Genomic DNA, 14872 nt, shown 5'->3' on the forward strand with positions numbered 1-14872 from the left:
AAAAGTGTTACTTTCTTTCCAAAGATTACCAAACAAGATCATCCAATGTCTTCATAACACTCTCATAATCAGTGAACCAGCCAAATGCAACCCCAGGATCATGCCTCTGAATTTTTACAATTGTCTTCTTTAATCTGATGGGGCGGGGAACTCTCACATTATTCAAGAGCAGTTCACCCAAGATATCCAGACAGTCCTCTCTGCCACCCATTGCTGCTCTACACTTTTACAGAATTGTCCCAGTAAATCTTCATTAGCAATATGCCCTCCCTGAAAATGATTGTTGTTCTTTTCTCTGCTAATAATTTAACAATATACCTGGATACAGGGTGTTTCAAAAAGGTCTTTACAACTTTGAAAGTTCGTATTAATTCATAGTACCTACAGAGGTGATAGTAGTGTCAATTTGTATGGAAATATATCAGGTTTTGTCTCTCATAGAGTGCCAGTGCGGAACCGCACTGTAAGGAGTGCTAGTGGCAGTTGCGTTAAAGATGGCTGCCTTCACTGGACCCCAGCATGCTAGCTGTGTGCTTTGGATTGTAAATCAAAGTCGGCGACAACAGTTCAGCGTAATTTCCGTACCAAGTGCGCTATAGGTCCTCCTAGTAGATCTACAGCTTACAAGTGGCATAAATGTTTTGTAGAAACGGATTGCTCGGTAAGACATGGGAAATCATCAGGTCGTCCCAGCACATCCGACAACGTTGTTGAGCGAGTGAGACAACATTATGTCAGCAGCTGTATGAAATTGGCCCGGCAACTCCCACATACAACTGTCTGGCATGTGTGAGAATCCGTTTGCATTTGAAACTGTACAGATTGATCATCGTACAAGCAATAAAAGACAATGTAAAATTGCCCCCAAGAACTTCTGTGCGGATATGTTAAATCGATTACATAAGGATGAACATTTTGTGGACAAAATCACTTCTGATGAGTTGACTTTTCACTTAAGTGGCAAGGTTAACATACATAACTGTAGGATTTGTAGCAGTGAAAATCCACATCAAACATTGCAACATGTTCATGATAGCCCTAAACTGAACGTTTTTTGTCATTGAGCAAGAACAAAGAAACAGCCCCTTTTTTTCCGTGAAAGAATAATCCATGGGATAGTGTACCTGGGTATGTTACAACAATTTTTGACACCATAGATCGATGAGGATGACCATGAACGAAATGTTTACTTCATGCAAGATGGTGCACCACCCCACTACCTGGCTGACGTGTGGTATTTTCTCAGTGACCGCTTTCCAGGTCAGTGGATTGGTCATGATGTGCCAGTTGCATGGCCCCCATATAAAATGGGAATTCATCAAGGATATTGTGTTTGTACCTCCTATGCCAGCTTGTCTATCTGAACTTGCAGCAAGAATTTACACTGCCACTGAGCAAGTTGCACCTGCAATGCTACAGCGAGTTTGGGAAGAAATTGACTTATGATGGGATGTGAGTAGGATATCCCACAGAAGCAACATACAACATCTTTAGAAGGTAAAAAAAAAGTTTCCCTACAAAATAACACTAAACCCAACTCTGTCTTCTTTCGATAAATATATAAGAATTTTTAAAGTTATAAAGTCCTTTTTGAAACACCCTGTATTTTCTCAACATGTCTGAGTTCAGTTGCATACCTTTAACGTTGTACACTAATGGTACTGATTTTTACTACTAGTGCACATTATCTTGCATTTATCCACATTCTTTATACCAAGTGGATATATACTTTGTCTTTCTGAATTTCTTTGTTGTTACTGAAAGATTTTACTATCCACAAAATATCTCATTGGTCTTGCAACATCATTACCATGCATGTTTTGAATGTATTGTGCAGTATTTCTTTAATCACTTGTTATGTTATGATACTAAATTTTCTGAATAAGCACTCGCCCAATAAGAAAATCTACAAGTTGTACCGGTCAAAAGGTGCATAGATCAGTCTTACATAGGTGAAGATATTCTGAAACGTGATGCTGGTATCTGATCACTCCTTTGACACTTTTTTTTTTTATATGAAATATATTTGATATGCTGATGCCTGTTGCACAATATCAACATACAATGTTTGATAATAGCTTTACAACAGTTAGGAAATTATGAAAATAATGTAGTGATAATTTTAATTGCATATTTTTGCATAACCAAAGCATCATTTTGATTTTTTGTCATCACTTTCAGAGGGCACTTGCTTTGCCTGATGATGTAGGTAGTGAAGAAGATACTGAAAGTGACGCTGTAAAAGCTCCGAGTCTTGTGTCTCCATTAAAGGTAATGTAAAGCTTTACTGTGTTATATGCATACCCAGAACGGCATATGAACTACATTCACTACAATTAATGTGGAACAATGCAGGCAAGATATTTTTGCAGTATATTGTTAGATTTTTGCACCTTCAACAGCATTCTTATTCAATACCCCCTCTTGGTATCATTTAAAATGGATTTCAAGCAAATGGGCACTAGGACAAAAATATTGCAACCTTCGTGGTCCATACTAACAATAACCGCTATTGTTTGAAAATAGAGCAAAATTCACCATTCTGCTGTGTGTGTACGATGATGTTGGTATTACTCATGTTATTTTTAATGTCCGGTACATATCGTGTAAGTCTACAGGGTGAAAAGTATTTAAACCAATAAACTCTGGGAGGCTGTAGGGGACATAAAAACAAATTTTTTTTCCCTAATGTCATTTTTTCCTATGAGGAGTATTTAAATCGATGGAGGGCGTATTACGCAAGTTGTAAGCAACTGCTGTCCACCAGTGTAGTAGTGCATTGACTCTGTTTGCTAATGGAGCGATACACCTGGAGTGAGTACACTGATATGGTTGGTGCGTACTACGTGGCGCACCACAACGGATGAGCTGCACAGCCGGTTTATCAACAACAATATCCTAATCGCCGTATCCCGCATCATATGACCTTTGCTGCTGTGTACTAATGTCTGCGTGAGACTGGGTCATTTAGCAGATTACCTGGACACTGACACCACCGCACGGTAAGAACACTGCACTCGTGCAAGTGCACGGAACATGGGGACGAATCAGACGAATGTAAGAACAGTCCTTCGAGAGCAATTGTTACGTCCATTTCACTTACAGCGTGTCCACAATCCGGAACCAGTTGATTATCCACCCAGAGCACAGTTTTCGCAGTGGTACCTGGAACAGTGTGGAATGCATCCTACATTTCCATCCTCTGTGTTGTTTACTGATGAAGCAACGTTCAGGCGTGATGGAGTCTTCAACATGCACAATTCGCATGTTTGGAGTGAGGATAACGCACATGCCACAGTTACTAGCGCTCATCAAGTGCGGTTCTCCGTTAATGTGTGGGTCGGTGTTGTTGGGGACTGTTTAACTGGGATGTATCTGCTACCTACGCCATTAAGTAGCAGGCACTACTACAATTTTCTCGCCAGAGCATTGCCAGAATTGCTGGAAGATGTCCCGCTCCCTACAAGACAACATACGTGGTTCCAACATGTCAGGGTGCCGGCACATTTCAGTAGTCATTTGCATCGATTCCTGGACCGACAGTTCCCAGAAATGTGGGTTGGCAGAGGTGGTCCTGTACAATGGCCTGCTCGATCCCCAGATATGTCCCCTCTGGAATTTTTGTGTGGGGAGAGATGCACAACCTTGTTTATGCAGCTCCTGTTGCGTCAGAAGAGGATCTGGTTGCCTGGATAGTAGCAGCAGCAGGAACAATTCAGCATACTCCTGGGATTTTTGCCCATGTCAGACAGACAGAAGATGATCCAACGGTGTAACCTTTGTTTACGTGTCGATGGAGGCATTTTTGAAAATCTACTATAATTGAAATTGGGTTGTGTTAATGTGTTGTCTCTTGGTCATAAAAAAATGAAAAAGTGTTTGTTGGTTCAATTAATTAGCCGCCAGAGAAATCTTCCTCTACCGGTTTAAATACACCTCATAGGAAAAAATGACGTTAGTAAAAAATATTTGTTTTAATGTCCCCTACAACCTCCCAGAGTTGTTGGTTTAAATACTTTTCACCCAGTATTTGGCAGCATCTGAGTTAACATTGTAGTATATTATATTCTGACTGTGGTCTTTTGATGCTACTCCGCATGATACAGTGTCATGTATTTGTATTCACTAGACCTAAAGCATGGGTCTGTATGCTTTAGTGCTCAGACACGTGCATGTAGTGCCATTATGGATCCTAAATGAGGACAAATTGAACAGTTGGACTCCAGAAATATTCTCTGTGGGCCATTATTATCATTATTATTATTATTATTATTATTATTATTACTGCTACATCATTTGAGAGTGGCGTCCATAATCTTCTGTGTTCTCAAGACCTATTATGTGTTCAGAAGTTTCCTTTTTCATTATTTGATGTACACTGTGACGGTTGGTGTGTGTGCATGCACGCTCATAAATGTACACACTTAATGCACACAAGCATGTGTGCCCCCCCCCCCCCCCTCCCCCCACAAGCCCATGCCCTGTGTGTTGAATCTAATTTGGTTGTTGAACAGCAGTGGCCATTATTATCAAAGAAACTATGTATACTTGAACAGTATGGTACAGATACACTGGCTGCATGTTCTTTATTGGGAATCTCAATAAGTAGCAAGCTGTAAAGCTTCTCTGTTGTCTCAGTGTTACCTGCTGCTTATGTCATGTGAATCTTCATGTTCTCAAATTGTGTATTACTCGATCCATAAATTTTTAGGAATTTGGCCATAACGAAATTTTCTCCTGCTTGTATTTCATTTGCAAACCATTCAGCCATCTTCAGATCGAGCTGTCAGATGCCTGAACTGTTTGCAGCTAAAATAGCAGCAGAAGACAGTCTAGCTATGACTAAATTCCTGCAGTTTAGTGGCTGTGTCTGTTATGTTCATAATGGAGAGAGTGAAAAATTGTCAATTATCGTTCTCCTCTTCATAGTTCAAAGAACGAGCAACACCAAGGTCTTACAATATGCAAGATTCTTGGACTGGGTTTACACGAGATCTCAAATTAATATCCCATTAAGAGCATTTTGGGTTTAGTGCAGCAATGAATCCATAAAGAAGCTCAAAAGATGGAAATATGCAGTAACTTTTTCCTTATAACAGTTAGGTGTAGCTGCATTATCTGTCACTCATTTTCTTTCAGGTGAAGAACCAGTATGTTGTCCATTTAAATTTTAGTGAAAGAGAAGTGTCTCTCTTAAGCTATCTTATGACAGATGTTACTTCTACATTTGATGTGGATGTATGAAGCCTTGGCTTCCCAAGAAGCCCACAAGGATTTTCCACACTGATCTGTTCAGTTAGTTGACAAAATAAGACATAACTACCCCTGTAATCTGATCTCTCTGAAATTATCACATAATATGTATTCACACATATGATGGGTGAGGCAAATGTCAGGCAACAAGGATCTTGCAAAAATGATTGAATGATGTGATTGCTTAGTAATTCATGTTCCGTGTGGTAATCACCTTACATCATCCTATGTGCCAAACAAGACTTAGTATAACAACTTAAATGTATCTTTATCTTATGAGACACGTTTTAATGCTTTTTTCACAAGAATCTTCTGTGGTAACGAAGGAATATGGAAACAACATAAGCTCCATGAAATTTAAAATTTATTAGATCAAGAAATTTAATTCACATCATTGTGATTATTAAGTAACACCGAGGAAAAAAACTTGTTAAAAAGAAAAATGTGTGAAGGGCATGGATACAGAGTCTTAAGTCGATCAGATATTTGAACAGTAGTGATGAGTCAGGGTAATGATGGAATTCTTGAAAGCAAGTTTTTTAGCTCCTCTGTTGTAGCTTACCAATCACTTATTCTTGGCCTGACTCATCAGCTTCCAGACAAAATGTATTTAGAGTAATTGTTTGTTTTGTCTCTAAGTAACTAAACATACCATCCGAAATTCATAGTGTTTGTAATGCTGCAGACTGAAACAGAAGCCACATCCTACAGCAACTGACAGCTCTCTGGATTATGAATGTCTTGACACACAAATTACCTATTGAGGACATATCTTGGCTGTATCCTGTCTTCAGCCTCATTTGAATGAGCTTTGTTTTTCAGACCTTGGAGGACTGAACAATTGAAAAAGTCTTATACAAAATCAAAATCTAAGAAACTGAATCCACTGCCAAATTCATTTTTGATATCATTGAGCATCTGACCGTCAGTTTAAATTTGCATTTACAATTTATTTCTTGAAATATACCTCTTCTTGAAAGAACTTCATGATATCAATGATTCTCATTATCTTCACTAAGAGAACACAAAAAGGAGAGTGTGACTATTTGTCAAAGACTGGTATTGAATGATCTTTTATACTGGGAAAGAAACAAGTGGGTACAAATAAGAAAGTGGGGGGGGGGGGGGGGGGGAGGAATCAACAAAAACCCTCCTAAGAGTATGTTTGAATAATGTTATTTGGAAAATAATACATATTACCGTGAACAAAATGTATTTCGTCATTCTAAAACGCCGGAAATTACAATGAAGAGCTCTGAAAATAATTAAGTGCATATACTTGCTAAGAAACTATGAGCCACAAGTGGGAATGAGAGGCAACAAAACAGGTAATAGAATGTAAACGAAGTGTATTTTGGTAATAAATTATTCCCAGCTCTTAACATTTTGTTAAGGAACAGCTACAAATGTCGACTACGGTGATGTGTATGCACCTAACAACAAACTCCAATCACACACCAGGCTTATGTGAAAGATGTCAAAACCAAATTTAATCTATTAATAAATAGATTACTATTATCCTTTAGCATCTACTTTCCATGTAAAGCAATAACATTTGGAACCAATGAGAAAAAAACCTGGATTTCCAAAGTAGTGAAAATACTAATGCAAGGAGAAGGAAATAGTTTGTTTGAAATGTTAGGACCAGCAGAGAAGTAGGACTGAGTACATATTACTAGAAATACTGTGCTGTCCTAAGGAAAATGGGTAAAATTTAAAAAAAAAGGTCTAAAAATCAACAGTTCAGATGATACAATTAAATCTATTAAAAGAAAACCAGAAAACAAGGTAAGGAATGGGAGGACTTTCTTATTAAAGCAAACAAGCAAATATATGTGATATTGTCAAGGCAAGTGACTTCCGTGAAGTAGCTCAGAAGATTGGCACATACAATTCTAGCAATAAAGTAATAGAAACTATGCATAAAGCACTTCCACTTGCAGAAAGGTGAATTTCAATCATCTTATGCTCTTTCAAAGTAATTGAGAATGTAATGCACTTTCACAACCAAAAGCTCATGGAGTCAGCAATGCGTCAAGTGAAGTATTGAAATCCTGTACTTCGCATGTACCCAGTCGATCCAAACAGTTGTTAACATGTTGGTTGTAATACTTCAGGAATTCTGCATACTGCCCACCCCCCACCCTCTCCCACTTGAGTTCACACACAGCATCCATATAACCATGTGAAACTGGCAGAAAAGCCCCTCATTGGGATGTTGTTCCTCCCATGCGTAATATTTGCTTGAATGACAGTTAGGGCATCAAAGTATTGACCCTTCATATGAATTTCTGCACTTTTTGTTTTGTGGTTGGTTCGTATTGATAACACTTTAATCACCCATGTTTTTTGCCAGAAAATAATTGTCCGCTTTTTGCATTTCAATCAGGTTGCCTCTGGCGTCTGCACGTTACTGTTTTTGTTCAAAAGTCAAAGTGTACAGGACAAACTTTCAATACACTTTTCTGTTCTTGAAAACATTCTGTAGAAAGTCTTGAACACTTGATTTAGAGATTTTGCTCCATTGTAGTTTGTGACACGTCGACATTGACACACTATGTTTGCACTTCCACTAAACACTGCCAACTCACAGACAACTGGTCAAATGCATATCTGTTGTTTACAGTTGTTAGTTCAAGCTGTCATCATAATTTCTGCACTTAAGTTGCTTTTACATCGAGAGTAAAAACCATCTCAGTTCTTGGATAAACAGTGTATATAATGTGTTCAGCCACATATACAGTACAATACATCGCTATCATAGGGGATATTTCCAGACTGAAATATGCTGTTGTCAGTCATTTTTACTATAAAAGAAATGACACAGATGTTAATAATTGCTGACCAGTCCCATTACTTACTGTCTCCTCAAAGGCAGTGGGAAAAATAATATATCCAAGAACCATAAACACATCTCTCACAATAAAGTACTTAGTTTCGAAGTGGGCTCTTCAAAGAACATGCATTTTTTTTTAATTCACTGTTTATACAAAATTTAAATGACAAAATATTACCAGCTTGTATTTGTTCACAGCAGTCCCCTAGAGAAACTAGAGTATTATGGTATCAGAGACCTTTGTAATCGCAGGTTTTCATACTGTGTGACTAAAAGAATGTGGTGTTTTCATTAATAAACTAAGGGAGTGTATACAATGAAACAGTATGGGGATTAATCACTATAGGTGTACCATAGGGATCAATAGTGGGTTTGCTCTCTTTCTTGTTATTGTACTTAAATGATCTTCCTTTTTATGTCCAAGAAGCAGAAATAGTTCTCTTCACTTAGGATGCAAATATTGTAATCAAACCTAATGGAGTAACTTCAACACTAGAAAATGTAACTATTTTTGTGAAAGTTAATAACAGGTTCTCTGCAAATGGACTGTCACTGAATTTAGATAAAACAAAATACATACACTTCAGTACGGTGCAAGTTCAGACAACAGAATTAGAAATAGTGCACAAGAGAAAAATCAATAACTGAAACAGAATATTCTATACTTCTGGAAGTCACATGTTACACATCGTCTTAAACATCTATGCTCAGCAACTTTAGCATTACAGATAATATCAGATTTTGTAGATGAAAATTTCAAAAAGTGAACTTATTTTTCTTATTTTCTTTCACGAATGTTCATTTATTAATTAACAGCATTATTATATGGCTCAAGAAATATACTACAACCATCTATATATTGCTCACATAGGGATTGTGAGGACGAGATTAGGAAAATTACAGCATGCACAGAGGCATTCAGGTAATCATTCTTCCTGTGCTCCATATTTGAATGGAATGGGAAGAAATTCTTAATAACTGATACAATGGAATGTACCCTCTGTCATGCGTTTTGTAGTGGTTTGAAGAGTATGAATAGATGTAGATGGTATTATATTTGGGGCTACTTATCAAGAGGAAAAAAAAATTGTGTTGCACAGAAGTGTGAAAGAGTGATGTCCACCTTAAAGCTTATAATGGTGAACTCTTTCAACAGTCATTCATACTGACAACAGCATCACAATACATTTACTCCTGTGTGAAGTTTGTTATCAACAATCAGTCACTGTTTTCAAACAACAGTAACATATATAAATATAGGGTGATTCTAAAAGGACTTTACAAAGTTACTTACCTACAGAATTTTATTGAGAAATCTTATATAGGTTGTAGGGGGCGTCATCTTGTAGCAAAATGCTGCCAGTTTCATCCCATATATTCACTTTCACTTTAACTGATATTTAATGTTGATTTGTCATTGCCAAAAGCCAAGTGAGTAAGCAATGTCTCATCCTACTCAACCTGATGTAAACATTTCTGCACAAAATGCATTACGTGCCTCCTTATCCATGTCTGTGACGGCGTGTAAGAATGTTAGTCTGTATGGCTTCCGGTGCAATCGTTTTCCTCACATGCTCCAGGCAGTTGATTGAGGAACTCCAAGCTCTTGCAATGTACGATGCCTTAATTTCCTGGTACTGAGAAACAGATCTCTCTCTCACTCAACGACAGCCTTAGAAACTCGTGGATGACCTGGACATATGTTATGACAAATGGTACAACCAATCTGAACAAAATTCTGATACCAAATGTGAATTGAATTGTAGGCTTCAGCTTAACCACAAGACTTTCAATTTTCTGTCATTCCTAGTAGCGGAAATTGATGCTACGACAATAAGTGAACGAAACTTGAAGCATTTTGCTACAAGATGGCACCTTAAGTCATGTCAATAAAAATTCTATATGTTAGTGAAGTTCTAAAGTCCTTTTAGAATCACCATACGTAATGCTAGGAGGAGAAATGATTTACACTATCATCACCCAGCCATAGTGTGGTACAATAGTTGTTCTCTTACTCTAGCTTGAAAAGATTTATGATAACCACTTTTGATAGCTCATGTTACGTGTATGTGTGAATCTGAAATTGTGGGAAAATGAGAATTCACATTTTTCACTATCTTACTAGAGCAAGAGACTACAATGGGATCGCTCTTACCTCATGCACGAAAGACCCAAAAAATATCTAAAACTCCTCTTTTTAGTGTTTCTTGCAATATTTGTGTCACTTTTACAAAAATATTTGTGCTCTCTTTTATCAGACTGAGCATATCGTCATCAGTTTCCACACCTCGACAATGGTGGTAGCTTTTCTGGCTTCCTCAATGACACTAGGCAAATGTGTAACTATATTGTGAGATCTGGTACGGACATTTTGGTTGGGAATATTTTTCAGCCATTTAGTTCAGCCATCTCTCGACAGATAGCAAGGTTGTGATTGAGTGGAAGAGGGACTAGGATCAAACCCACTACTTGACAGAGTATCTCGATTAGTGTTAGTGGTGTACTTATAGTTTCTGACAGGAAAGACAACTTTATCTTTGCTGTCCGCTTGTTCTTCACTTATTTCACACTCTCTGTCTCGATCACTTTTAGGAACAAAATTAGCACCTACATCCAAACTGTCACTATCACTTTCTAAAATAAAAGTTCTTCAATTTATTCACTAATTAGTGGTCACTGCCAGACCATTTTTGAGCAGTTTTATTCTACACAGTCAGTATAACAAGTAAAGGGCATAAGTAGAAAAAGCTAATGTAAATGGGGTGGGGGGGCTCGATCTCTCACATCCAGAACATGTTTCTTCCCATGTCAACAATCAACTGGGAAACAAAGAGGAATTATGAAACAACTATTAGCCTCTAGGAATGTTAACTGAAAGCTACAATGAATGGCTTATCTATAAGAAGTGAACTCTTGCAGATATTTTTAAAACAAAACCTGGCTGGGTGTGAGAGACCCAGTCCATCCATTGTAGGGCTAAGCCAGTTGGTCACTGCATTCTTAATTTAATATCACTTCCAAAAGTTTGCCACCCACAAACTCTCTGAGCTTAGTGAAGAGGCACCTTGCGTGATTCTTTTCTTCTGTTGATTGTTGTCGAACCATCTGTGATGAGTGATGGGCTTGTTTGTGGAGTTCTGTGATCTACATTTGTTGGTCAGTTGTTGTATTTCACACCACTTGTTCACATGTATTTTGTTCATTACTGTGTACAGTACGAATCAAAGACACAAAAAAATTAAACCATGTCACTTGTAGCATGAAATTTAATCTTGTTAATGTCTGACAAAAAGTCAGTTTCAAGGTGCAGATGGAATGTTTTATTTTATTTGTCTATTTATTTATTTATTTATTTATTTATTTTTCCCCGTGTAATAACTCCTTCCATGGCATGACAAAATTCTTGAGTCAAAATAAACACTTAATTAAAATAATTAAATGGCAAGTATGAAACCAAAAAAAATTTACCTAGAGCTTTTGGATGTTTCATGAAATTAACTTGTTTCACATTATATTGTTGTAAATATTATCTTTGGAACACTTACTGACTAGCAGAGGAAGTAGGTTGTTGGAACACAAGTTGCTGTAAATAATTCATGTCTGCTTTAAAATCATGTTTTGTGAGTAACAGATTATTCCACAGGAAGGAAAGCATGAATAATGTGATGAAGAAAATTTATTTTCAAATTAAACTGTATGAATAAAAGAAAGATCTTGTAATTGATGTGAAGTGAAGTGATCGAGGCACAATATATTCTTAAGATTTTTGCCACGATCAACAACAACAACAACAACAACAAAAGCAGTTCTAGTAATACACCCTGATTGCAGAATTAAGCGTCCAGTGAAGTTTAGAACCTCTCTTTCGTTTAATAATGACACACAACACCATTTAAACTCTCCTGCTTATTTATTTTTATGTCCATCCAGTCACTGTTGTAAATTTCCAATAATAAAGAAACTCAACAACTGGTTGTGTGACCTCATTGTTAATTAGTACTATTTTTTCTTTATACCTACCTGCAGACTTGTTCTATTATTATATTACATTCTTTCTTTGCAATTTATCGGCGTTAAAGGCAAACAGCACAATATTGTCAGCAAAACAAAGGTGGTACAGGTATGTTCCATATTCCTTGTTTGTGTTCTAACTTCAAGATCTGAATAGTTCCTCCATGACCATTGATATGGAATCTCCTCTTTCAATTTTAAATTTCTCACTATCGTACAAATTAAAATGAAAACTGTGGTATTGACATGTGTGTTCTTCAGTGAATTTATATTGGTAGAATCAGCACTTTGAATCCCAAGGATTGTTAGTACCGATTTTGCTCGCTCTCTCTCTCTCTCTCTCTCTCTCTCTCTCTCTCTCTCTCACACACACACACACACACACACACACACACACACAAACACACAAACAGATAATTCATACTCACTATCTCACTCTGTTATTTCATTCATTGGTCCACGTGTTATATCCCCTTCTAAAGTCAACTTGTTCCTTTGGTTGGTTAAAACCCTGTGCTGTCTGTGTGGATGGAACAAAAACTGTGAATATATAGCATATACCGCATTCATACTGGAAAAAATTTTGTAAATTCTATGTGTTAGTTTACGTCTGGCTGTAACTATTTCTACTGAAACATTGTTGTCCTGTGTGCTTGATAGCTTACAGTATTTAGCAATCTTCTTTCAATATGCGTGTCTGCCACTCAATGCCATGTCTACGCAGATAGCAGCAATCTATCCTACTTCAAAACATTGTTATTCCATCCAGGATGCAGAGTACTGAAGATAAAAAGTTGAGCAACAGCCTGTGTCATTGTATTTACCACTGCAACAAATTATGTGGGAATAAATCTCTCTTGAGTATCGGATTAGATGTGTTTCATAAAGGTTAAGCCAATTTTGAAATAAAAACTTTGAGGTTCGCCGATGACATTGTAATTCTATCAGAGACAGCAAAGGACTTGGAAGAGCAGTTGAACGGAATGGACAGTGTCTTGGAAGGAGGATATAAGATGAACATCAACAAAAGCAAAACGCGGAAAATGGAATGTAGTCGAAATAAGTCGGGTGGTGCTGAGGGAATTAGATTAGGAAATGACACACTTAAAGTACTAAGGAGTTTTGCTATGTGGGGAGCAAAATAACTGATAATAGTCGAAGTAGAGAGGATATAAAATGTAGACTGGCAGTGGCAAGGAAAGCGTTTCTGAGCAAGAGAAATTTGTTAACATCGAGTATAGATTTAAGTGTCAGGAAGTCGTTTCTGAAAGTATTTGTATGGAGTGTAGCCATGTATGGAAGTGAAACATGGACGATAAATAGTTTGGACAAGAAGAGAATAGAAGCTTTCGAAATGTGGTGCTACAGAAGAATGCTGAAGATTAGATGGGTAGATCACATAACTAATGAGGAGGTATTGAATAGAATTGGGGAGAAGAGGAGTTTGTGGAACAACTTGACAAGAAGAAGGGACCGGTTGGTAGGGCATGTTCTGAGGCATCAGGGGATCACAAATGTAGCATTAGAGGGCAGTGTGGAGGGTAAAAATCGTATAGGGAGACCAAGATACCAATACACTAAGCAGATTCAGAAGGATGTAGGTTGCAGTAAGTACTGGGAGATGAAGCAGCTTGCACAGGATAGAGTAGCATGGAGAGCTGCATCAAACGAGTCTCAGGACTGAAGACCACAACAACAACAACAGCAACAAGCCAATTGTTCTGCTGGGCTTTTGTTGAAAGTGAGTGATGTTTTTTACACATAACAGCAGGCTTTAGAAGACATTATCAAGTAATAGAAACATATGCATCTGCTATGCCATTTTTGTGTGTGGCTGCTGTTTGGTATCACTTGACAGTCGGCCCAGATACCAAAACTGGCCTGTCATTCCGTTCAAATAAATTTTAATTTTTGACTAAATCTTACAGCCCTGAAGGGCCCTGTTGATTTAACCTTCAACAAATCCGTACCAGGTGTGGGACCAAAATAAAGAAGTTGAAGGATGGGCTAGTCTCCTTTGGATATTTTGGTGGATTGCTAGATGAAAAATCCTGTACACACTTATGAGCTGTGGAAGCTGAGCAAAACAGTGCATTAAATTTTTGGTAAGAGCTTACTTAAGGTAGTGCACAAATTTTCTTTGAATCATAGATGGTTCCCCAAATGTGTTGAGAATGGGTATAAAGTTAGTGAGACAGGAGGGGCTTGAAAGAAAGTGCTTTATAAATCATATTGTTCACAAATGTTACCCAGAAATTTTTCTTATGAATTTTTCTTATAAATACTTTGATGATAAGCATCAAAAAAATTTTGGACCACTTTCATTACAGGTTTACAACCTGTAAGGCAGTATTTCCCATTACAGAGAATTTAGAGAGAAACAAAACACACACAAATTTTTCTTCTGTAATTGCAGGAGATGGTAACCCAAAGGGCAGTTCTTAGGAAGATAATTATTCCTTACAGATGTTTAGTTCATGTATCAAAAGCAACAATTTTGCTTGAAGGGAAACGGTAAACCCTTTGACTCAAGGATGTTTGAGGTATAGGTCCACGATCACAGTTAATAACAGGCTACCCATTGTCAAACAGAAAGCAGGTTGATGTGGAAATATGGTTAATAAGTTCACTGAAATAATCAAGCTTTTTGCCAGTTAGTACCAGTAATTCAGAAAGTAATATGTTACACGAAATTTTGCTAGCAGATATGTGTACATGCCAATATTGAAATTGTGCATAAATATTGAACTGTAAGTACGGCTAGGCACTCAA

At 37.4% G+C, this 14872-nt stretch overlaps 1 protein-coding gene across 2 annotated transcripts in view; it reads left to right on the top strand.

Annotated features, from left to right (window-relative positions):
• Positions 1–14872, top strand: part of LOC126412195 (ubinuclein-1) — a 389778-nt gene that overhangs the window by 131857 nt on the left and 243049 nt on the right. For both annotated transcript variants that reach the window (XM_050081677.1, XM_050081678.1), the window contains one exon: positions 2182–2271. In XM_050081677.1, the coding sequence (XP_049937634.1) occupies positions 2182–2271 (90 nt within the window). The remainder of the gene's footprint in view (positions 1–2181; positions 2272–14872) is intronic.

Source organism: Schistocerca serialis, chromosome 7 (assembly GCF_023864345.2).
Source record: "Schistocerca serialis cubense isolate TAMUIC-IGC-003099 chromosome 7, iqSchSeri2.2, whole genome shotgun sequence".
In the NCBI taxonomy this organism is placed as follows: Eukaryota; Metazoa; Arthropoda; class Insecta; order Orthoptera; family Acrididae; genus Schistocerca; species Schistocerca serialis.